A 23934-nucleotide genomic window follows, 5' to 3' on the forward strand; every position below is an offset into this window, starting at 1 on the left:
TGACTCCTGACGTCGCCGCCGGTGTCTTTCGGCTACCTTCCGCCAACTGACTCCACATCGCAAATCGTGCTTGACACAAACAGTCGTTCGATTTCGCACAAGGTGGATATTCATAGACTTGGTTATTCCTTCTCCTTGAATTCGGTGAAAGGCGCAGCGTGGTAGTTCACGTTTCCTGGTAAAGGGTGGTGTCTCACTTCGGAGATTTAGTAGTGTCGGAAGTACGGCAATGTGGTTCTCCTTAACAAAAGCATGAACAATCGTCCAGGGTCGAAGCGGAACTGAACCCTGAAGAATTCTACCCGCTGAAGTATCGGAGGCGAACCGCGCCGTTGCCTGCTTTCTCTCCTTAAATCACAGGGGGTGGTGGATAATCAATAATCTGGGGCTCAAACTTTGTAACGATTCCCTTCGACGGTGACAGCGGACCTGTCGGAACGCCCTCCTCCCCGTCCCTATACCCTCCCCCTTCATTCCCCTTACGTTTAGCCTTCGAAAATCCCGGATGGATCGCCTCCACGAGGTGCCTCTAGCAGCGGGTCTGCTCACGACCTTCGTTTCGTCCGCCGTTCCCACGTCGACCCTCTCGCCGTCATATGTTTCCCCTTCTTCCCAGCCATCTCCGACGTTAGCTTCAGATCCCGGATATGACGACGGCGGCGGAGGTGGGGGAGGAATGCATGAATGGTCTTCTCTCATCGGTATCGTGACTGCGCTAATTGGCAACGTCCTGATTTCCTTGGCCCTAAACATTCAGCGCTATGCTCATATCAGGATCGAGCGAGAATGGGAGCATCAAAAACTGCAAAAGGAGGCCGAATGGAAACGCGCAAATGCGGGCCGGGGCTCAGCAGACCATTATGGTTCGGTTGCGGAGCATGAATACAGCGACTACGAAACACGGGGTAGAAACCAGTCCCGCAGCTTCGGTCGTTATCGGGACGAGTCCCCAGAGGTGAGGTTTGTCCATCACGACCAGCCCGATATTGATCTCGGACCCGAGGACGATGACGACATGGACACGGATGCGCATCAGAATGAAATGAACGAATCGTTCATGTCGGATCGAACTGTGCGACCGGGGGATCTGCGCCGGAAATCATACCTTCGCTCTCCGTACTGGTGGGTCGGAATCGTGTTGATGTGCGTCGGCGAGATTGGGAACTTCATGGCATATGGTTTTGCTCCAGCGTCGATTGTTTCCCCATTGGGCGTTGTAGCCTTGATCTCAAATTGCGTCATTGCTCCGATTATGCTGAAGGAGAAATTCCGTGGGCGCGACTTCTGGGGTGTGGTCGTGGCGGTCACCGGTGCAGTGGTGGTCGTTCTCAGCGCTAGTTCCTCCGAGGAGAAGATCGGACCGCATGACATCTGGGTGATGATTACCCGCTGGGAGTTTGAAACGTATGTAGGCATCTCCGCCGTATTGATCATTGGGCTCTTATGGGCAAGTGGAAAGTACGGGTCTCGGACGGTCTTGATTGATGTTGGGCTTGTGGCACTTTTTGGTATGTGAACATAAGCTTCCATCCGCTTGTACCTGTTTGGACGACTGCTTATTCTCATGTTTAGGTGGATATACTGCTCTATCAACAAAGGGTGTTTCGTCATTATTGTCTTTCACCCTATGGCATGTGATAACATTCCCAATCACTTACCTTCTGGTTTTTGTCCTGGTTTCCAGTGCAATATTACAGATTCGCTACATCAACCGTGCTCTCCAGCGTTTTGATTCCACCCAGGTGATCCCAACCCAGTTTGTGCTTTTCACACTTTCTGTGATCATCGGAAGCGCCGTGTTGTATCGGGATTTTGAGAGTTACACCCTCGATCGTGCTGGAAAGTTCGTGGGCGGTTGTCTCCTGACCTTTCTAGGCGTCTATTTCATCACCAGTGGCCGGGTCCGCAGTGACGACGAGTCTTCATACTCGCCTGATGACGAAGAGGAAGCTATTGGTCTGCTGACGGGAGAGAGATATCGTGATAGTGTCGACATGTCACCACCTGCGCGCCATATAAGAGTGCAGAAACCTTCCCGGACGCCTTTGGAACCCCGGAGAGAGCGCCTGCGGTCCCCCTCTGGGTCGCTCCTGAGTCACGGTATTGCGGGTGTTGACGAGGGCCAGCATACGCCCTGCGGCATTCTGTCTGCTGCTGTATCTTCTCCTGTCGGTTCCTTGACTGCCGACTCTCTCACCGAGCATTCTCCGGAGCCTTCTCCTCCCATGCACCCTAACTCTCTCTTAACCAATCCTTGGGCTGAATTTCATGAGTCGGCCATTGAAACCCCCAAGTCCGAACCCCAAATACCCCAAATTGACCGCCCAGCCACTCCTGAACAGTCGAGGCCGACAACATCTGGCTCGCCGGTTCTTCTTCGTTTCCCACCTGCACCTGGCATCGAAGACAGTAGCCTCAAAGTTCCTACCGCATCGGGAACGGAAACCGCACCGCCAGGGTCCCGAAGCAATACTGTTCCACAGACGCCACCGGCACGCCGACTACGGAATTCGATATCATCACGATTCTCGCCAGGCCCGCTGCTTCCGACTATTTCCGCCGGGTTCAGTGCAGTGGTAGCAGAATCCCTGCGCCGTGGTGAAACGAGCCCGGTAAAAGATCGCAAGTTCGTGCGGAGGCATCGGGGCAAGCAACTCAGTACAACCGTTGTAGATGGCTTCCTTCGCAGCCGTGACGGCGAAACCGCCAATATCGAAGAGGGCCTGGACCCCCGCGGTGTGCTGCCGACTGCGAGGTTTAACTCTACCGGCGACATTGCCACCGCTCCTGTTACTGCCGGGCAATCAACCACTACCTTAGATACAGAGAATGCTCCACAAAGCGTGCAGCCCGATGCCTCTACTTCTGTCTCCCGGATTCGAAGTCTAAGTGACTCTTGGAGTGGAGGCCTAGCATGGCTGGGTGGTACTTTACGCAAAGTGAATGGCCACGGCAATGGGCATGAGCAGATCGCCGAGTCACAGGGCAATGAGGAGGAAACAGGCGCAAATACGCAGGCGTAAAAACACTCTTCTGGGTGGCTGGCTCACTGGCATTGTTAGTACATATTGCATCTGCGTTGAGAAGCTTCTTGGGTAGACTTGAGTCTACCAGCCAATAACTTGTTGGCATTTTGTAGGTTATAGTGTTTAATACAAACGTTTAGAGGTTCCACTGCGGTCCGTTCATACTTATTAGCAGTATATACTCATAGCATGGTGCAGTATCTACTAGTCGAACATTGCTCATACACATTACACCGCTCCCACATATCCAAAAGCGCCCAAGACACATCTATATATATCTATTGAAATCCTTATTTATCAAAACAACTCCTACGCCGCCCAAGCACTTCTCAACGCCGCCACAATACCACTAGTAGGCCAAGCATACTCAAACTCCAAGTCCACCAAAAACCCCACCAACGCCTCCCTCTCCCCGGGATCATCAAAATACTCCCCACAAATCGAGATCCCCACCGCACTGGTTACCAACGCCGGGGGGCCCGCCCGATTCCCCAGCCCCAATCCAATGACCCTCCTTGTAATGGCCCTTAACTCGGCCTCCAGGCCCCGATTCAGCGCTCCGGCCCCGGCCCCCAATCGCTGCATCCCGGGATTCGACACGGCGAGCAGAATCCGGGCCAGCTCCACATGCTGCTCGGCCACGACCTGGCTATCATTCATGAGCCAGATGGTCGGGAAATAGGACGCCTTGTCCGGCTCCGGGGCGGCATAGTAGATCGGTTTGTAGGAGAGGGGTTTGTGGGTATTCCAGTGTGTCTCGACGGCCTTGAGGGAAGTCCATTTTGCGAGACGGGATGCGTGCGTCGGGTACTTGGTGCTTGTGTGGCTGTCGAAGGTGAAGTTGAGCAGGTCGGCGCACCAGACGAGGATGCGGTTGGCCCAGATGAAGTCGCAGGTGGTGGGGAAGGCGTTGTAATCGTTCTGCGGGGAGATGGGGAGCCGCACGGGTCGTTGGTGCAGGAACGCGCTCCAGATCTCTTGCCGGAGCGCGATGAGGCAGGCCGAGTGGCGCAGCGAGATGGCCGGCGACGAGTGGATGTTGTTGTCGTGGGTTGGGCCGTGGATGGTTTGCGCCGCGTAGAAGGAGTCGTTGTTTTGCGTGTGCACGATGAATTGCACCGCTTTGAGGTAGGCTTCGGTGTCGGTGCCGATTGAGGGGGCTGGGGTTTGGTTTGGTTTAGTTTGTGTGTGTGGAAGGGGTTACGATATTATGGGGGAGGGGGGGGTACCGTCTAGTTGCTCGTAGAAGCGGAGGATCGTCGCGGCTGTTAGCACGTCTTCGTTGTAGTCTTCGTTTGGGTCTTTGGAGATCTCGATCAGGTATGAGATGCAGATGTTGTGGTAGCGGATCGCCGAGTCTTCGCTGAGACCCGGCAGCGGGATGCCGTCGTAGATCACGGTGCCGTTGGCGTTGTTGCGGCATTTTAGGGCTTGTCGCATGTGGCCCGCTGATGCTGTGAAGAGGGCGTATCGGAGTACCGGGCAGAACATTGCTCGGCCGGGGACTGTCAGTGCGAAGTGCCGGTCCCGGTCGGTTGCGTCGAACTGGGGGTGGTTAGCTGTTTTGTCTCGTTTACGGCGGTTGATCATGTATCGTTTTAATGGGAATGGAGGGGAGAGAGTACCCAATGAGCTAGTCTCTCCACGAAGTAGCGTATCAAGCATGCTTCCTGGAGGTCACTGGTGTAGGAGGCCTCCGAGAAGGTTTGGGGAACGCCTTTCAAAGGCCCCAGGCGGTAATGATCTCGCTGTGTTGGGAAAGCATTCAGGGGTTGGTCGGTAGGTTGAGACAAGCGGTCATATGCAGAAGTCTGGGCATAGTAAGAAGCTGACTGTGGAGACGGCTCATTAGAGCCCGCGACTGCACTGAAACTGGAAATGCTGTAGTGCCTCGAGTCTCGATGGCTCTGCCCAAGCCCTTCCCCATGGTGGTCAAGGCTAGTGTTCACGGAGGTAGATGCTGGAAGTGAATGTGGTTTCTGGCCCTTTCTCCATATCATGGAGCTGGGCGATGGAGAAGCATTAGAGCCGGCGGCATCAGGTTGGCTCGCTTCAGTGTCATCATCATCGTCGTCGTCGTCGTCGCTTTCCTGACGACCATCCGGGTTCATATGGACATAATGGAGGCGGCCTTCGTATAGTCAGAATCGCGAGAAGTAGGTGTACGTTTCTCCCATGTAAGTGCAATGGGCGGGATGAATTACCTTTCCGAGGCAGGCCAACCCATTTCTGATCCGAAGAGAAATGGAACCTGCGCTTCGGTATTGGCTCGTGTCGAAACTTGAAGTTCTTGGCGCCACGGTCACACTTTGAGCTGGCCTGTCTGCAGCTTTTGCAGGGGTTACCTCCGTCGCCTATTGGCAGCAGTCAGTCAGTACCACAGGGTGATCTGTTCGCACGAGTACCCTGGCTGGAAGACTCACATCGCAAATGCCGATCTGGATGTTCTGACGTTAGCGGCGTGGAATTCTACCTTTACGGGTGGTAGTACTGACCTTTGCATCTCCTACACGCAGCCGGCCTGTGCTTCCCAGAACTGCTCATTTCCTATGTCTGGTTGAGGGCTGGCGATAACCACATGGTCATGGAAATGGTAGTTGAACATGAGTTGCGGGGGGAAAACTGTGGGGAAACTTGGGGTAAAATTTCCCCGCTTGGTTGCCGGCCAAATGCTTTTGGGCAAATCAGAGGCCGACAAGGCTAACCTCCCACTTCTAGAACAGGAAGCATTTCCCCATTGGGAGGGTTAGGGCTTCCCCGGTCAATCGCTTCATCTGCATGAGATCAACATCGGGGTCGAGTCTATCTGGCAAATCTTTCTGCATGAGCGAACGGCGAGGCCCTCAATAGCCTTTTGGGGAAGCTCGGACCTTGCTCTCTGCAGTCTTACTTGTTCAAGATGAGGTCACGCTCGGGAAATGACATTCATATACCGATATTCTGAAATGGTATATATAGACTGAGGAAGTGGGCGGGACTTGGGAACTGAACTCTCAGTCAGTCAGCTTACAAGATCCAAAACATCGTCCCCAAGATGCCGGGAATCTATGTTCTGGCTGCTGCTGGTGCCCTTGTCCTTGGGGTAGGGTACGTGTTCATTCTCCCTATCATATACTACTTCTACGACCCTAAAGGGTTTCGCAAATACCCAAACTTCGCCCCCCTCGCGGGTATCACCGACCTTCCTTACTGTTACCTCAGCTCGTGTGGCTATCGTTCCAAAGACCTATACGAAGCTCACAAAAATGCACCAATATTGCGCATTGGACCCAACTCGCTCTCCTTCGGCCGTACCAGTGCGGTCAAGGATATGTACGGCCACAACACGCCGTGCGTTAAAGACATCAAATATGCTATGACATGGGGCTCTCACACACACCTCTTCGACGTCATCGATAAAGCGGATCATGCCAAGAAGCGGAAGCGAATGTCTTCCGCTTTCGCCATCAAGAACCTGGAGAGGTGGGAACACAAGGTGGCCAACGTGACCGGTCGCCTTGTCAAAGCGTTGGATGCGCACTGTACACTCCCGTTGCTTCCAGGCCAGACAGAACCCCAAGCGGCAGATCTCACGTTGGACTACAATAAATGGATCAACCTGTTCACGATCGAGGCGATCAACCTCATCGCCCTTTCGTCCACCCTAGGGCTGCTGGAGAAGGGATCCGACGAGGTCACCGCCCAGAGAAAGGACGGGACAACGTACCCAGCTCGGTATCGCAAATCTCAGGATAGCACCGCACACGCGCAGTCACTCTTCGTTTGGGATTACAAGTACTTTCATTGGCTTTCTACATTATCAAAGTTGGTTCCCAAATACCGCCAGATGTGGAAAGATGGGGAGCCGTGGGGCGACGTGATCTACCACCAAGCCGTTACTCGGCTACAGCGGTACCAGAGCGGAGAGAAACTGGATGATTTCTTCTCCTCGCTCATGGAGGATAAGGCAGGCCACCCCAACAACCTCGAATGGGGCGAGATCGTCGCCGAAGTAGGCGCTATCATCAACGCCGGGGCCGACACCACCGCGATTGCCCTAACCCAAGTCTTGGATATGTTGATCAGACATCCGAAGTACCTGCAGAGATTGCGGGAAGAGGTGGACAGCGCTCTGGACGAAGAGGAAGTGGTCGCACCATACGATAAAGTGAAGAACCTTCCGTTCCTACGCGCGTGTTTAGATGAAGCATTGCGCCTGATCCCCCCTACATCAGCTGGCCTGCCCCGACGGACCCCGCCGGAAGGGGCTCAGATCTTGAACGAATGGATCCCGGGTGACACCAGCGTGTCGATGACAAGTTATTCGGCTCATCGGGACCCTGACATTTTCCCTGATCCCGAGGAATACAACCCGGACCGATGGATGGACTTGGACAACCGGAAGCGCATGGAGCCGTACTTTGTCCCGTTCTCGACGGGGGCCCGGGGATGTCTCGGACGGAATATCACGTATCTGGAGCAGACTGTTGTACTTGCGACACTGGTGCATCGGTATGACTTTGCGCTGCCGGCGAATTGGAAGCTCGGGCGGTTCGAGGCGTTTAACCTGATCATGGGCGAGATGCCGATGAAGATCTGGCGGAGGGAAACGGCATGACTGCGTTAGAATAGGTATCTATGATAGACAAATGTTAATGAAATTGAGGATCATGACTATGGTGCAATTATCCACTTTTTTGCCATTCGAGAGACCGGCTCTAGTGGTTTTAGTGTCTGTTCACGATGGAGAAGTGGATACCGACAAGCATTCCGAGCACAAGTGGACCACGATCTGATCATATACCACCCACGGATATTTAACCTAGGACCCTGATTGATAAGCCGCTGAAGCATAACCTCAGACTTCCAGGGATGGCGAACTATCACCATATTCCGATTATTCCGAAAGGAATCTTCCAAAGTTTGGGCCAAACGGGGATCGAGCAATGCATTTTAGCCGTGAAAGCCGTGCGAAAGGGAATCGGCAGCCAAGACGCCCCAATGCAAGCATTCATTAAATTGCGGAGACAAAACATCCTCAGGCCATTCGTGGATCATTCATTAATTTACCTCCCTCGCATTTCAGCCGTGCTCTTTAGCCGGACTGACAGTGCTGACGGTATGCATCGTGATTCACCGAAAGCCTGTTGCCTGTCTCCCAATCTCCCATTCTTGGTCCTTTATTTGTTCAACGCGATCCATTTGATCCACTCGAGATGCTGAAATGCCTTTTGCTCTCCTCCTCCGGAGAATCATCGGCGCCTGACATCATGCGAGCTATACGACGCATGGATTCGACCCGGAGCCAGCTCCTAAACTGAAGCCGACCTGGGTGTGGAGAGAGCTAGCCTTGGCCTGCTATTCGGCCTGTGTGGGGTTTAATACTTTTTTTCCATGAGCTCATTTCATTTCTCCGGCGGGCTAACCCATGCTGAGAAAATGCCCTGAAATTTAAAGTCGTCGCATTTCCCCTCGTCGAGGGGGGGTTCTTTGCGATTCTTCCGTTTCTGCGTGGAGGCCGACACAATTACTCCAGGAAACTCGTCTTCATCGAGAAAAATGGTTTCCGGTGTCTTTACGAAGGGGCTTCTGCTCCTGGGCCTCTTGTCCGGCCTGTCGCTTGGTCAAGATGAGAAGCCTCTCTACAAGGATCCCAGCGCTCCGGTGGAGGAGCGCGTCAGCGACTTGCTAGGCCGCATGACGCTCGAGGAGAAGATGTCTCAATTGATTCAGGGTGCGATTGGAACTGGCCCGCTTTTACCAGCAGCTGTACGGTGGACGTGACGTACTAATTGATTATTGCAGGCGATATCACCAACTGGATGAATGAGACTACTGGAGAATTTAACCTCACGGGTTTGGAATGGAGTACGGAAATGAGGGGTGGAATGTTCTACGGTAGGCAATTGACCTCGCCCATTATACTCACAGCAGCTAACGAGCGATGGTTGTCCAGTTGGATATCCTGTGCCGTGGGATTTCATCGCAGATAACGTCAAGAGAGCTCAGGACTATATTCTCCAGAACACCACTCTGGGAATTCCCGCCATTGTTCAAACCGAGTGTATGTTCTAGTCATGTTTGATTCGCTGAGACCTGCACTGACAGCCTTGGATGCCATAGCTCTCCACGGATTCTTAATCGGTAACGCAACGATTTATAACTCCCCCATCGGATTCGCATGCTCGTTCAATCCGGAAGTGAGCCCTCCCTCCCACAGCTCAGACCCCCAGACCAGCGAAGCTAACACACAATCCCAGCTGATCGAAAAAATGGCACGTCTCATCAGCCAGGAGGCCACGGCCCTTGGAGTCAACCACCTGATGGGACCGGTGGTTGATCTTGCCCGTGAACTGCGATTCGGAAGAGTAGGTCTTGACCCTACGCTTTCTTAACAGGACAGACCTAACAGTCGTTTACAGGTGGAAGAGACATACGGCGAAGACCCGTATCTCGCAGGAGAAATCGGATACCACTATACCAAGGGAGTCCAAAGTCACAATGTCTCCGCCAACGTTAAGCACTTTGTGGGATTCTCCCAGCCCGAACAGGGCCTGAACACTGCACCTGTTCACGGTGGAGAGAGATATCTGCGCACAACGTATGTACTCCGCTCTAATCAACTAGGGTTCTACGTAGCAGTGGCTAACCAATTCGATATAGTTGGCTGCCATCGTTCAAGCGCGCGATTATGGATGCCGGAGCATGGAGTATCATGAGTGCGTACCACTCGTAAGTATACATTCTGGTTGCGCTTATCATCTTCGTTCACTCTATTCCTAACCATATATAGATACGACGGCATCCCCGCCGTAGCCGACTACCACACCCTCACCGAAATCCTGCGCGAAGAATGGGGTTTCAAATACTGGGTAACCAGCGACGCCGGCGCAACCGACAGACTCTGCACAGCCTTCAAGCTCTGCCGCGCCGACCCCATCGACAAGGAAGCTGTGACACTCGCCGTGCTCCCAGCCGGAAACGATGTCGAGATGGGCGGCGGCTCATAGTGAGTGTCATTCTGCCTACTAGCTGATGCATGCCTAACACGAGATAGCAACTTCGAAACGATCGTCGACCTGGTCAATGCCGGCAAGCTCGATATTGAAATCGTCAATACGGCCGTATCACGTTTGCTCCGTGCGAAGTTCGAAATGGGCCTCTTCGAGAACCCCTATAACGGTGCTCCAGCGTCTGAGTGGCACAAGCTCATCCATACTCAGGAGGCTGTTGATCTTGCCCGCGAGCTAGATCGGGAGTCGATCGTTCTGCTGGAGAACCATGATAACGCGCTCCCCCTGAAGAAGAGCGGCAGCATTGCTGTTATCGGACCCATGGCGCATGGCTTCATGAACGTGAGTTCTTGCTGGTCTTCTCGGGGTTCATCTGGACATGCATACTATCCCAGGAATAATGCTAACTGACGCACGCACACACATATAGTACGGAGACTACGTCGTCTACGAAAGCCAGTACCGTGGCGTGACCCCACTAGACGGCATCAAAGCCGCCGTGGGCGACAAGGCGACCGTCAACTACGCGCAGGGCTGCGAACGCTGGAGCAACGACCAGTCGGGCTTCGCCGAAGCCGTTGAAGCAGCCCAGAAATCCGACGTAGCCGTCGTAGTCGTGGGCACCTGGTCTCGCGACCAGAAGGAGCTCTGGGCCGGCCTCAACGCAACGTAAACTACCCTTCCCAAACCAACTTGGAACGAAGAAACTAACATCACACCCCAGAACCGGCGAGCACGTCGACGTAAACAGTCTCAACCTCGTCGCGCCCAAGCGCCCCTCATCAAAGCGATCGTCGACACGGGTGTGCCCACCGTGGTCGTCCTCTCGAGCGGCAAGCCCGTCACGGAACCCTGGCTCTCGAACAGCACGGCCGCGCTCGTCCAGCAATTCTACCCCTCCGAGCAGGGCGGCAATGCCCTCGCGGACGTGCTGTTCGGCGACTACAATCCCTCCGGGAAACTGTCCGTCAGCTTCCCGCGCTCCGTCGGCGATCTGCCCATCTACTATGACTATCTGAACTCGGCGCGCGATATCGGCGATGCAGGGTACGTGTATTCGAACGGGACGCTGGAGTTCGGGCACCAGTATGCTCTTGGGAACCCCAAGGCGTGGTATCCCTTCGGGTATGGGAAGAGTTACTCGAGCTTCCAGTATGGGGCTGTGACGCTTGATAAGACGAATGTGACGGCGGCGGATACCGTGACGGTGAGTGTGGAGGTGAAGAATACGGATGCGGCGCGGGATGGCACGGAGGTCGTGCAGGTGTATGTTGTTGATGAGCTGGCGTCGGTGGTGGTGCCGAATCGGTTGCTGAAGGGTTTCAAGAAGGTGGTTGTTCCGGCTGGGCAGAGCAAGACCGTGGAGATTCCGTTGCAGGTGCAGGATTTGGGCCTGTGGAATCTACGCATGAAGTATGTTGTGGAGCCGGGGGCTTTTGGGGTGCTTGTGGGCAGTAGCTCTGAGGATATTCGGGGTAACGCTACTTTCTATGTGCAGTGATTAGGGGGGCTTAGCCTTGGGGTTGTGGGTTGGTGGAGTCTAAGGTGGATTCTGACCCAGAACTTTTGAATTATACATATATTTGCTCAGTTATCATTGATATGGCACTTTTTGTTGGACATGACTCGTAAATTACCGTGATTCATAGGCTGATGCGTATTTGCATGCCCTTTTGCTCCCCGAATGTGCAGTGATCGAGTTGGTGTTGATCATGCAGTTCCTTCATAATAAACCCGAAAAACAGTTCACAAACGCAAAACGGACAAATATAAGAGAAGAAGAATATGCGTGATGCTACGTATCGTACATCTCTCAGCGAAAGTAATCGTCGTCCCATGCTCCGTGCAGGACCCTAAGTTGGCGAACTCAACACGTCCTTTAGATTCGATGGGAATCAAGGATGAAGAATAAGGCTCAGTTAGAAGAGTCGGTTTTGTTTTCAGGTTCATTGCTGGAGTTGGTATCATTTTCGGTTCCAGCCTCGGCTTGTACTTGCGTGGTTTCATTCGCTTTCTGTGAGCTGGTACTGCCAGTACGGACCGGCGTGCTAGGCTCTGCATAGCTGTTCCTATCTCCAGTTGGCCTGCCCTCTCGCCGACTTTTTGCACCCTCCTTCAGCTTCTCCCACCGATCTCTGTACTTTCCCAGGACGTTTCGTAGCTTGTCGTTCTCACGACCTACCTTGTCGAGTTCTTTCTCGCTCTGCTGGATTAGTTCCTCGAGCTCTCTGATGCGTTGCTCTTGATCTGTTGCGGCTGGCGTGGAGAGGGGAGCGATAGGTGAAGCGACGGCAGGAGAAGGCTGAGGGTAGTGCTCTGGGGATGGGCCATTTTGATGATGCATTGCCCTCAGGGATTGCTGCAGAGCGATGGAAGATGATTGCGCGTTGACCTCCCACATGTGCAGACGTTTGGACAGTGTATCAGTCAGATGTTTCAGAGCTTGGTTTTCCATCTGCAGTTCCTCTAGAGTCTTAGGGCTCTGCATACTGGTAAGTTTGTCTTTGCCTCGAGTGCCCCGGCCCTTGCTCCCCGTCATGCTCTGACGCATTTCGGGTGATGGCGGTGTCTCACGGGCGTCCACGAAGTCCTCGTCGCCCTCGTCGAAACTACTTCTTCGGGCTTCCTTCTCGGCCCTGCTCAAGATTCCAGCATAGGAAACAGTTCCGCCTGTTGTGGGCACGACGTAGAACGATTCCGCCGCGCTTCCTGTTCCGCCACCCGTTGAATCTCGGACAGCTTGTAATGCAGCGCGTGAGAATATTTTGTTGATATCGGTGTCCCCGAATTGGCCCTGGCGATCGGAAACTGCAGGTTGCCGATCCACCTTCGTCTCTGCTGACGTTTTGCGGATAGATTCAGCCTTTTCCGACGTGTCTGACCCCAAAGGGAGGCCTGCGAAAGCCAAGGGTGCGGACAGCTTGGAAATAAGTCCTTCAAAGGTGGAATAGAACCGTTGAAATGGCTCCTCGGACGTGGCTTGTCTGTCCTTGTGATGGGATGACTCGACGTCCGGAGGTACGAACTGTTGCGAGGTGATGTCGGTAGGGCTGGCTGCAGGTGGGTTCCATGACTGCTTAGATGGTGTCCGATTGGGACGTTCCTTAGTCGCATAGGCCTGTCTTTCTCGTAATCTAGCCTCACTGGTCCTAATCTTCGCCGGTCCCTCTGTCATCTTCGCCCCAGCCTGCTGCGAGGAAACTGTAGGTGACACTGGGGAGCCACGGCGTGGTTGTGACGGGATGCCTCGAGCCGATGCCAAATTACTAGCGATTGAGGAAGTCTCCCTTGCCGGTAGGCGAGCATGGCCTAGTAGCTTTGGTGGGTGTTGTTGTGTATCTGTCTTCGCTCCCCCTGATTCTACAGTCGCTTGTTGTGTACTCGAGGCAGCGGCGGGCGGGTTCTCATGCTGAAATCGCAAGATCTGGGCGAGCCTTTTATGATGCTGCTCGAGTAGCTGTAGCGTCCTCAGGGCCTGTGTGATATATACATGTGAGCGTCTGGAAAACCCTGAAGGGATAGCGGATGAGCATACTTCACGGTCTGAGCTTTTTTGGGCCGCTGCAGCAAACTCGCCCGCAGCCAGATCATGTTCCTCGCTTGCGGCAACTGGGTTTGACTTCCGGGTTTCCAGAACTGCATTCCGTGCATGGGTATGAGCCTTGTGCGGGGAGATCTGTCAGGCTGGGTATACGACACAAAAAAGCTCCCAGTGTTGGGTAATGACATACCAAGGTAAGCGGTGCCGTCTCCATAGCTGCAAGAATCACCTATCGCTCTCCCCAGGAGCGACTGTTTAGCTAACAGCCTTGATGGTGACTGTGGAATGAAAGAGTGACAAGCAACTTGGTGTCGCACCACACGAGTGACGCCATTACCTGGATCACGAGCCTATACGGTAATTTACCAGTACCGTTACCGATCTTAGTCATCCAGGTCTAGATCGCATACTCTAGACCCTCAAGAATGTACATCTTACTTCTTACTACATCGTTAGTTACACCGTGTGCGCCCTGCCATACTTGCATTGAAGGCAACCCCCTGTTGCAATCTTCTCCCGGGTTGCTATTCTTGGACTTTTCCCGCCTTTCCAGCCTGTGTAGCGTCGCAACCGCAGTTAACCAGTGCGTTGCAAGCGGCGATATTCTCCCGATCCGGTGTTCGTGCTTACTGCCGGGTTCCTCGAGTATGGGGAGCTACAGTTATTTGAGAGATTTGAGTGTAGCTTGGTGGTTGAAGGATTAGTACAGCCCTCATGGTTTGTGTCAGAATGCGTCCATGGTGAGAGTCTGGCACTAATCACTCTTGGAGCATTATTCACTTGGTCACCAACTGAACATATAGCCTGGATGGTGTAGAAGTTACTATAGTAACACGCTTCAATTTCAGTCATGCTCTGATGGCATCTGTGCCCACAAACTATATCTTGATAAAAAATGGCTCTTGTCGGACAGAAGGCTAGACAAATCCTGGATCGCCTTCTTCCAGACCTGAGAAGCAAGAATTAGTAGCAGGGACGTGGCTTTGTACGTTAGTCCTGTCATTTATCATAGGAACGTGGTAGGGCTAGGGTATCCCTCAACGAATGCTACTTCTAGTATATGATGGGCCAGGCGCAGATTCAGCATCTCGCCGTGAATAATCTGTCTCCGAACCAGTGGGCCCATGAGTGATAGATACCAATGGTAATCATGAAAGAGCTAATAATGTTGTCCTTAATTCAAGTAGAGCTGTTGGTTATCCCAGTGACTTGGAAAATCCTCAGCATGCTGTTTTGAGTTCTTGCGTGAGCGATACTTCAAGAAGCCGTAAGGAACATATATTTATGCTAATGAGGAAGCTTCATTGAGAATATTGCGTTTCCAGAGACAGCTTCCTAAAATAAGATGTAGAATACATGTCCTATAAGAAGTGTTATGTAGAAGACCATATTTTCATTGGTAAAAAAAAAAAGAAAAGGAAAATACTAAATAGACGAAGTAATAGCCTCAGGTCCACTTGCGGAACTTGAGGACAGAACAAAAAATATCTCCCCGACTGGGAGTCGAACCCAGGTCTCCCGCGCTTGTTCTCGTATGAGATGACAAGCGGAAATCATGACCGTTAGACCATCGAGGATTTGTTGAAAAGATGTTTTACTATTTTGGTAATTGTATAAATTGTAGCTTTATCGGTAGGGTGTCCCATACGGTTCTTACTTCCAACTCATAGATCTGCACCCCCCAAAGGGGCGAATATTAAGTTAGCTTCAATAAATAGCCTGAGCAATGACACCGAAGTTTTATTCTTTAGCACAAAGAGCAAGCTTACGGCCTTCAATCCTTGAGCATTCGTTGGAAAACCATCCGGCCTCGGCGTCAGCGTGAGTACTCTCATATGTGATACCTCTATTCGATAGTCTCATATTAATGAGGGGCAGGGCTTGCCACGCAGCTTTTTGCCTGAGATGATTGCATTCTGACTGACCTGTAACTTGTACGAAAGTTGCCTTCCTTGTCTGACTTGCTCTACTCAGTACATTGGTTTGGCTTAGAAATCAGTACCTCCTACCACTCAGCGAAGACCCTGCTGGTGTCGATGTTGAGACCGCGAAATGATCCCCAACTTCCCCATTAGTACTCCGTAGAACACTCCCTATAAACCTTCCATAAATATAATGACATAATATAAGTCGAACTGTACGGCCTGAATACATTATATTATACCGACACGATACTAGTTCTAGGGACTTCCAAAGGGTATCGTCCTGGAGACCTCCCCCTTTTTTCAGTCTCGACCATGGCCTAAATAAAGCACCATATTAGAAGATGAGGTGGGTGTACGGGGTATTAAGGCACGCAGTATAATATAAATATCTCATGAGACAACGAAGAATATGACAGAGAACAGCTGAATTCACATCTGATATTTGGAAGAAAGTTATTTAGTAACTAGTTACGCCTGATACATGATAAGGAGTTGTTTTTCTACTTAATTAAGGTTGGAGATATACTAGAACTTGGGTCAACCAAATCTTGCAGATCCCTGCATCATGCCTGCATGGGCGATAGTGTGATTGTACGGGGTATTTATATTCAGACCCTGGTCCAGACTCCTGCCCACTGACTCGTACTAATGACCCAAAGCAGAGAGGCCTATTGAAAAGAATAGCCATGTAGAAATGCATCAAGCACATCACATTAAATTGAAGCGTTCTAGTGGCAGGAAATTTTCAACAAAACGGCCGTCTGTTATAGCTGGATCTGATAAATGCACCGGTCTTTTAATGAGACAATCCTCAGCAGGCCGGCTAGGAAACGAGTCCGAGCACCACCCATTCATCGACCTCATCTTAGTTACGAATACGAGTCTAATTACGTACAGCCACAATTTGGCACGAGATAGCTAAGGGGTTGAGCATACGGAGTACTATATACTCGCAACAGCACTGTTGGGCGGGTCGGAGACTGGATACCTCCGAGTGGGGTTCTCTCGCAGCAGAGTTGCCCCTGATAGTCCGATGCTAGGTAGGATCCGTCAATCTCAATCATGTTTGTCCTTCCTGAGCCGTGTGATCTAAACAGATGAGAATATCGTGTTCTTTTCACTGATTTAAATAGTATAGGAATATGACGGGTCTATTAATAGCTCCGTCTTGGCGCTTATCTGTAGGTGAGTATGAATGTGAGGTGTGCGAATAGTGTAGTTCAAACTTAGTGTCTACATATTCTCTTCAGAAAAATGGGCGATTTTAGTACCTCCACCCAGATTTAGCCATGGGCTGATAAAAATAGGGTTAATGATCGTCATGTTACCCCCTGATGGCTGAGTCAGCCCATAAGGCTTAGACGCTAGTCCTGAAGTAGTAAGTCAGCAGTTTGTCCACCATTACTACTCCAAAACGAGTTACGTCCGTCACCTCGACGGCGGAGGTGATGTTAACTGATCGCTTCGTCATTCCCATTCTCTCCCCCCCCATTTCTCCCGCTCGACTTTCCCCTTCATCACCACTTTTTTTCTCGTTTTACTTTATTAGTACTCTTGTACTTTCTCTCTTGCCCATAAATTATTCACCAAAAGAGGAGAGAGGACTAATCTGATGGCTTCCCGACCGGCGGTATCTTTCCCCTCCGTCTAGCTTCATACGCTGCTCCTATCAGGAACTATTTCGACGCGGGACACGCTGTACTCTACCATGTACATTTGCCTTCGACATTTCACATATCTCTCGTCTTTTGCCCCTCTTACAATTTTGTGATCCTGTTGCTCGAAATACCTTTATTACGTTACATCTGAATCGGATTCGATCCTCACCGACTCCTCATGGACGACAATTCCCTAAACCCCGAAGCCCACCCGGCTTCCTTAGACATGCAGAGTATCGGCAAACTTAACCGCTCGAAAACTTCCATTGATGATACATTAGGAAGCTCTGGCAGGAGCAATGGCCGCTCGTCGTCGATCGACTCTACCTCCGACAGACCCAAATCTCAAGCGGGCGAAGGAACAGATTCCGCAAAGGCTGGCCCCAGCGGATTTTCAAAACTCCTTGCCGCTAGGAAAAAGCGTAAGAAGAAGGAAAGCCAAAAGGCGACAGAAGAGCTGCCGACACAATTCGAATTGGAAGGGGAGAAAGATACACAAGATAGGCCAGATGGACCTTCTGAGGATAGGCCTTCATCCGCAGCCAACAACGACAGCCAAAAGCCCCAAGATGATGCTGTTAATCTATTGACTGATGACTCTGAACCTGAGCGGTGAGTCGTACCCGTTTCATCGGGCGCTGTATCGCCGAGAAGTAGCAGAATACTGATTAGCCACTATTTCTCCAGGACCCCCCTCTCACTACTCAAAGGTCCCACGCTGGTTTTTACACGACTTCCTCACCATTAATAAAGACCACGTCCACGGATGCGAATGACACTGATAGTGCCCAGGCAGATGTAGAATCTGCTGTTAGTGGGCCAAGTGCCGCTGCCCACTCTGAGTCCAACGCGGATACAGAGCTCTCAAGGCCTCCGTCTCAACCAAACTCGACATTGGGTGTCCCAGAAGATCGTGGTGGCAAGAAAAGAAGCGTCTCACCAGGGAGACGGTGGAAAGGCGCATTCGGCTCGAGCCAGGATAAAAAAGATTCCAATCGCGATCGGTCATCTTCAACCACAAGTGAGGGCAAGAAAGGCGGAGGTCTATTCGGAAGCAGTAGGAGAAGCAGCACATCGTCAAAGAAAGGCCCAACTATTGTCGCCGAGTCTCCTCCTCCTCTGCCACCTCTAATTCGCACCGACATCAAGGAAGAGAAGCCTATGCAGCCCTCCGATCACGTTGCTCCAACCACGCCCCCCGGTCGTACTATCCCAGCACCCCACACTACAGTGACTCCACCTACCCCTCGAATTGAAGCTGCCGCTAATCTCTTCTCGTCTCCGAGTGTCACCGACTCGCCTGACTCTTTGAAAGGGAAAGACCCGCTGCCGCCGGGAGTTGTCGTAAGCCCGTCAGGGAACATGATCTCACACCGGCGTGTACGGTCTGCTTCATCCGTTAGCCACAAGCCCAGTAAGCTGTCTAACTCAATATCCGCTCTGGGCCCAACTGTTGAAGAAGCGAAGGCGGCCTCGAAGACCAACCCTGGCAGCCAACAAAGTGGGTTTTTCTCTTCTGTCTTTAGTGCGGCACAAAACGCTGCCTCAACGCTGAGCAGCAGCCTCAATACTCAGTCAAAGACCCGCAGCCCCTCTCAACAGGTGTCCACGGAGTCTGAAAATGTCTCGACTAAGGAAGGAGGAAGTGTCCCGAACGAGGCGCAGGAATCTAGCAAACCCGAACAGAAAAAGCCATTGGCAATTGAGACACTAGGATCTGGGGATCTTGACTTCAGCCACTTGGATATTGCTGTGCCGCCTGGTGGATCCGTCTCAACACCCGACGGTGTTGTCATTACCAAGCCGGACATATCATCCGAGAAGCGCAAGAACACCGCAGTTCATCAGCGAGATGAAGAGGCTGCAAGGCTTGAAGATCAACATGCCAAGCGTGCGGTCACCATGGCCTACGAGAAGCCATCAGAGGTTTCGGTGCTCCCGCCATCGGATGAGAGCCTAGAACTACAATCTACAAGCTCACTTCCGAGAGACGCCACCGGCGACCATACCTCTCCAAGCGGCAGCGTATTAGATGGTGAAATTAACGTCCGACCTTCTCGTAGTGGAAGCGTACGCAGCCGCCTAACTCGACGGCGTCATCGAGGCTCATCTGCAGCAACGGCATCGACAGCTGCTGCTGCTGCTGGGGCTAGTACGATGCCACTAGGGATACCAGGTGGTAATTCAAGTGTGCCACGGCTGACTGGGTTTGCAGTTGCCAGTAAGAAGCGGAACAGGGACTTCCATCAACTGTTCCGTAGCGTTCCTGAGGATGATTATTTGATCGAGGATTATAGCTGTGCCTTGCAACGAGAGATCATCCTGGCCGGACGGATCTACGTATCGGAGGGCCACATTTGCTTTTCGAGCAATATCTTGGGCTGGGTGACAACCCTGGTTATCAGCTTTGACGAGATCGTTGCGATAGAGAAAGAGTCAACAGCGATGGTATTCCCTAACGCAATTGCCATTCAAACTTTGCATGCTCGTCACACTTTTCGAAGCTTGCTCAGCAGAGAGTCTACCTACGATTTGATGGTCAACATTTGGAAGATCAACCATCCGGCTCTCAAGAGCTCTGTAAATGGCACCAGGGTCGACCAGGGCACAGGGGACAAAACTGAGAAGGCTGGAGAAGAGAGCGATGGTGGGAGTGAAGATGAAGACGAGATTTATGATGAGGACGAAGACGGTGATAACGCTGATAGTTTCTTTGAACCTGGCGATGCCAGCGTCAATGGAAGTGATAAGTCACTGCCACTCAAGGGTCTCAGCCGACAAGCTTCTGGGAACCTTCCAGTCAATGGCAACAGCCCAACAACGTCTAACACGAATGGTGACCCTCGAGGCGGAAAAACATCAAACGAAAACAAAGATGGAGACTTCCCTGGCCCTGCTACCCATGGTCCCACAACATACACCGATCCCGCAGGCCAGTATGATAAAGTGATTAAGGATGAGATTATTCCTGCTCCTCTTGGGAAGGTTTACTCTTATGTGTTTGGACCAGCATCGACAAACTTTATGCCCAAGTTTCTTGTAGACAATCAGAAATCCGGCGAGCTCCAGTTCGATATTGAAAGCGGTGGTCTAACCAACGAAAGCAGGACGAGACAATACTCGTACATCAAGCCGCTTAATGGGTCCATCGGACCTAAACAAACCAAATGCATCAGTACTGAAACTCTGGATTTCTTAGATTTGGAGAAGGCAGTTCTCGTTACACTAAGTACTCAGACTCCCGACGTACCAAGTGGTAATGTTTTCTGCACCAAGACGAAGTACCTGTTCACCTGGGCCGCAAACAACCAAACCCGTTTCTTAATGACGTGTACCATTGAATGGTCAGGCAAAAGCTGGCTGAAAGGTAAGTTCGCTTATATTCTCGACTTTTAAGGCCAAAGCACTGATGTGATTTAGGCCCTATCGAAAAGGGTGCTATTGATGGTCAGGGGACATTTGGGAACGACCTCATCGGTGCGCTGAGAGCTGCTGTTGCGCCTCGTGCTCGCGCCACCTCTAAGGTAGGAGGTAAAGGGAAAGGACGCCGCAAGAAGGGAGATGTTGCCAACGAGGAAGCGGCAGCTGCTGCTGCCAAAGCAGCAAGCGATGCGACCAAGCAACAGGTACAGACTTGGGGACCTCTGGAACCAATACGCGCAGTTTTGGAACCTGTAGCTGGTATTCTCAAGCCTCTGTGGAACGGAAACTTGGCAGTCCTAGTCATTGGTATATTGCTCTTCCTGATCTTTTTCCGGGCGCCCTCGCAGCCATCAATATTGTCACACGACATTGGATGCCCTGGCTATTCATTACCCCAGCGACTGGCCGCTTATGAGGAGATGTGGAGAAGAGAGGAGAGCGAGCTGTGGAGTTGGTTGGAGGACCGTGTGGGGATGGACGGCATGGTCTTCCCAACTGTCAACAGACCAGGCGAGTCACGGGCGCATGAAAGAGCTCGAAAACTCCAGAGCGGGCGTGATTTCATTAACAAGCTAGACGAAGAGAAGATGTCAGTGCGCGAGATGGACTACGCTATACGCACCACTCGGGAAAAGCTCGACACTCTTGAAAAGATCTTGGCCAATCGGCAAATGCGGGCGGCGACAGGGGAGGACACAATACATTCGGAGTTGTAAGAAGGTGTGTTGTCTGCCGGGCCTGCTTTGGAAGATGCAGCCAAGACGTAGGGGGCAACGACAGAAGAACATTCTATCCTGAACTCTTGTACAGTTGAGTTCAGCATCACTCACTTTACATTTCCTTTCTAGATGTTGGGATTTATCGTCTTTTTTTCTCCAGCGGGTGCTTGGTGTTTGGATTTCCATATTACTTTGCCCTCCCACATCCAAATATCAGGTCATTTCCGACAAGAATCAGCGATCGATTTGCATACTGCTGGGCGGAGCATTATCTTTCCTTTCTTTGTGTTTCTATATTGGCTTTGGATTTGTTCTGACTAGCTCTCGGGAGAGTTTCTTTGTACATGTACGCTCACTCTCTGTCCATACAACAATCTCAAAATAACTTTTCCTTTTGTTCCACTTAGGCTCTCTCTGCTCTTCTAACGTCTCCTCGTATCTATCTAGACTTGTACACATGGTCCACTATGCTGTTTGGTCTTGAGCGTAGCTTACCAATGCTCCTAACAACGAAATAAGATTTTAGGATGGCTGCTGAGTAAACTTTCTCCTGATTATCCCAGTGGTTATTGTCATGAGAAAATCAAGGTGCAGTATGTATGATTTCAGTAATATATGGACAGAGCATTGTTTATGTCATCTGGTAGTTTATGGTAGGTTAGAGAATATAGTAGGACAGGATATGTCTAGCAAAAGCAATAGCTCATGGCCATTGAAAAAGTTCTCAAACGATTATCAAGTCTTGTGTATAGTACAGTACAACTCAACAGTGCACAAGACAGCATTACATTCGTATACAAAATGCCAAAGCTAGATCGCACATTAATAGCATGAAAAGCAAAAGCAAAAGCAACACAAAAAAGCGTACATGATAAATATATGAACATCGGAGAAAGGAACCAAACTAGTGAGGTATAATAGAGCAAAATCAAAGTCATGGTTTGTATGTATATTCGTGTACGATTGAGGACGAAGAGCTCATGCGGTCGTAAAAGGTTTATGGGATGGTCACAGAAGGCGAGGCCTTTTCTATGTTCCCTCATAGGGCTGAGGGCGCGAGGAAACCGAAAATCGTGGTTCGTCCTGTTCTTCAATTTTTTGTTGCCGTTTCTGTTTCTTTTTATTGACCTTCTTCATTGCTTCCTTAGTGAGTTGCTCACGGAACAGCCGTTCCACCACATCCTTCTTCCGGGTCCTTCGGTCGCCAACCATGATTAGGACGCCGCCGGTGATATTGCAAGTAATTGAACAACAGAGAATGACAGTAGTTAGGGCGAAGGGACGGTGGTGATAACTGATGCCCCACGTGCAGGCGCCAAGCGCAATTTGAAGCATGGAGTGGCAGTCTAGCAGGACGACAATGGCGACGAGCATGCGAAGAGGAAAGGCGTGGTGCGTCAGTGTTTCGTGAGGTTTATAGAAGGTATGAGACTTGGACAATTTGGTCTGATGGTGAACTAGCTTTTGCTGCTGCAGACGGTTCAGCACGGTGAACTCATACTCCTCATCTTTAGGTATATCCCCGAATTCAACGTCGACATCGATCTCGCGACGAGTGGGTAGATCATTTTTATCTTTGAGATCTGGCAGTTGACGCTTTTGACGGACTTTCCATGTTCGAAATGTGTAGTGAGCAATGAAGCACATGTGGTATGTGTCAATCGCACGGAATGGTGCTAGCCCGTCACCCATAATAGCGAACAAAGCGACAAGAACGTTGTCAATCACGTTGATGATGTACAGTTGCTGCCCACCGACATTAATCCAACCTGGCCATTTGGTTAGTGTTATGCATGCCAGGAATGAGAACTAGGGTCATACCGATCAGGAACAACACCCAAGCAAGACCGAAAAGAGTAATGAGGGTTGCGTATAGAGTGATGAGAAACCCGAGTGCTACAGGGCTAACGGTCAGTGAGCGGTTCAGGGCTGCAGGTAGTCAGTACATACGTTTAGAAACATATTTCCCAAAGCCCTTCATTGCCCGCTTGAACTTCGAACGACGGGAATGCAACATGTGCCTAACATGATCGTTCAATTCTTCTATGTCTCTCGCAGTCCAGCCCTCGAGATTGCTTCCTTCAGGTAACACGGCAAATTGTGGATCTTGTTTCCCCAACACTGCCGATAGACTTGTTAGAGGTCGTTCTAGTGACGGACGGCCGTCGGGGGATTTCTCGAATGTCTCCTCGCCTTCTTCCGTTTCTGTCGATTCCTCCCCAGTCGACTCCGAGGACTCTCTCGGTGGTGAAAGTGCATAGGTCTGGTTGCGATTGATTAGCGGGCCTAGATTAGGCACAAACAAGGAGTTTTGGACGTTTGTCAGGGTCGACAGTGCTGAAACCTCCGGGTCTGGCTAATGTTAGGGCATGTTACCACAGATGCCTGACTCGAAGCATACCAATAACATCTAAGACATCCACCACGTGGGGATGGTATTCATTGTCCGCGGCGTCAGCCTGTGATGGAGGAGCAGCCCCGCTCACAGACGCGCGATTGCGTGAGAATCGATTCATAGCTGCTTCACTCGTCCAACGCAGAAGACCCAGACTTCCCCGCCTTTGCACCCTGGTTGGCGGGGACTCCGAGGGGTGTACTTCGGCAAACGGCCGACTCGCAGGAGCTAAATGGATTGGACTTAAATTTGTCG

General features: G+C 51.4%; 7 protein-coding genes across 7 annotated transcripts; 4 read left to right on the forward strand and 3 right to left on the reverse strand.

The window, feature by feature from the left end:
- Positions 1-505: 505 nt before the first annotated feature.
- On the forward strand, positions 506-3023 carry ABOM_001058 (DUF803 domain membrane protein; the record flags this gene model as incomplete). Its single annotated transcript, XM_022528188.1, has 2 exons — positions 506-1508; positions 1573-3023. 2 exons carry the CDS (start codon positions 506-508, stop codon positions 3021-3023), a joined length of 2454 nt encoding a protein of 817 aa, XP_022394017.1.
- Positions 3024-3335: 312 nt separating this feature from the next.
- Positions 3336-5570, reverse strand: ABOM_001059 (Zn(II)2Cys6 transcription factor domain-containing protein; the record flags this gene model as incomplete). The annotated part of the gene is made up of 6 exons (XM_022528189.1): positions 3336-4186; positions 4256-4571; positions 4652-5157; positions 5231-5380; positions 5450-5464; positions 5522-5570. 6 exons carry the CDS (start codon positions 5568-5570, stop codon positions 3336-3338), a joined length of 1887 nt encoding a protein of 628 aa, XP_022394016.1.
- A 490-nt stretch (positions 5571-6060) lies between these two features.
- On the forward strand, positions 6061-7623 carry ABOM_001060 (cytochrome P450; the record flags this gene model as incomplete). Its single annotated transcript, XM_022528190.1, has 1 exon — positions 6061-7623. One exon carries the CDS (start codon positions 6061-6063, stop codon positions 7621-7623), a length of 1563 nt encoding a protein of 520 aa, XP_022393943.1.
- A 941-nt stretch (positions 7624-8564) lies between these two features.
- ABOM_001061 (putative beta-glucosidase) lies at positions 8565-11519 on the forward strand (the record flags this gene model as incomplete). The annotated part of the gene is made up of 11 exons (XM_022528191.1): positions 8565-8739; positions 8811-8903; positions 8962-9069; positions 9129-9205; positions 9266-9373; positions 9428-9606; positions 9669-9737; positions 9799-10014; positions 10063-10360; positions 10449-10634; positions 10743-11519. The coding sequence occupies 11 exons, from the start codon at positions 8565-8567 to the stop codon at positions 11517-11519; spliced, it is 2286 nt and encodes a 761-aa protein (XP_022393909.1).
- A 414-nt stretch (positions 11520-11933) lies between these two features.
- ABOM_001062 (uncharacterized protein) lies at positions 11934-13773 on the reverse strand (the record flags this gene model as incomplete). Its single annotated transcript, XM_022528192.1, has 3 exons — positions 11934-13493; positions 13554-13679; positions 13750-13773. 3 exons carry the CDS (start codon positions 13771-13773, stop codon positions 11934-11936), a joined length of 1710 nt encoding a protein of 569 aa, XP_022393941.1.
- A 3547-nt stretch (positions 13774-17320) lies between these two features.
- On the forward strand, positions 17321-21281 carry ABOM_001063 (GRAM and VASt domain-containing protein; the record flags this gene model as incomplete). Its single annotated transcript, XM_022528193.1, has 3 exons — positions 17321-17754; positions 17853-20509; positions 20563-21281. 3 exons carry the CDS (start codon positions 17321-17323, stop codon positions 21279-21281), a joined length of 3810 nt encoding a protein of 1269 aa, XP_022393942.1.
- Positions 21282-22313: 1032 nt separating this feature from the next.
- ABOM_001064 (DUF2985 domain-containing protein) lies at positions 22314-23800 on the reverse strand (the record flags this gene model as incomplete). The annotated part of the gene is made up of 4 exons (XM_022528194.1): positions 22314-23053; positions 23106-23180; positions 23235-23636; positions 23686-23800. The coding sequence occupies 4 exons, from the start codon at positions 23798-23800 to the stop codon at positions 22314-22316; spliced, it is 1332 nt and encodes a 443-aa protein (XP_022393910.1).
- Positions 23801-23934: the final 134 nt, after the last annotated feature.

This window comes from Aspergillus bombycis, assembly GCF_001792695.1.
Source record: "Aspergillus bombycis strain NRRL26010 chromosome Unknown contig00004, whole genome shotgun sequence".
Taxonomy (NCBI): domain Eukaryota; kingdom Fungi; phylum Ascomycota; class Eurotiomycetes; order Eurotiales; family Aspergillaceae; genus Aspergillus; species Aspergillus bombycis.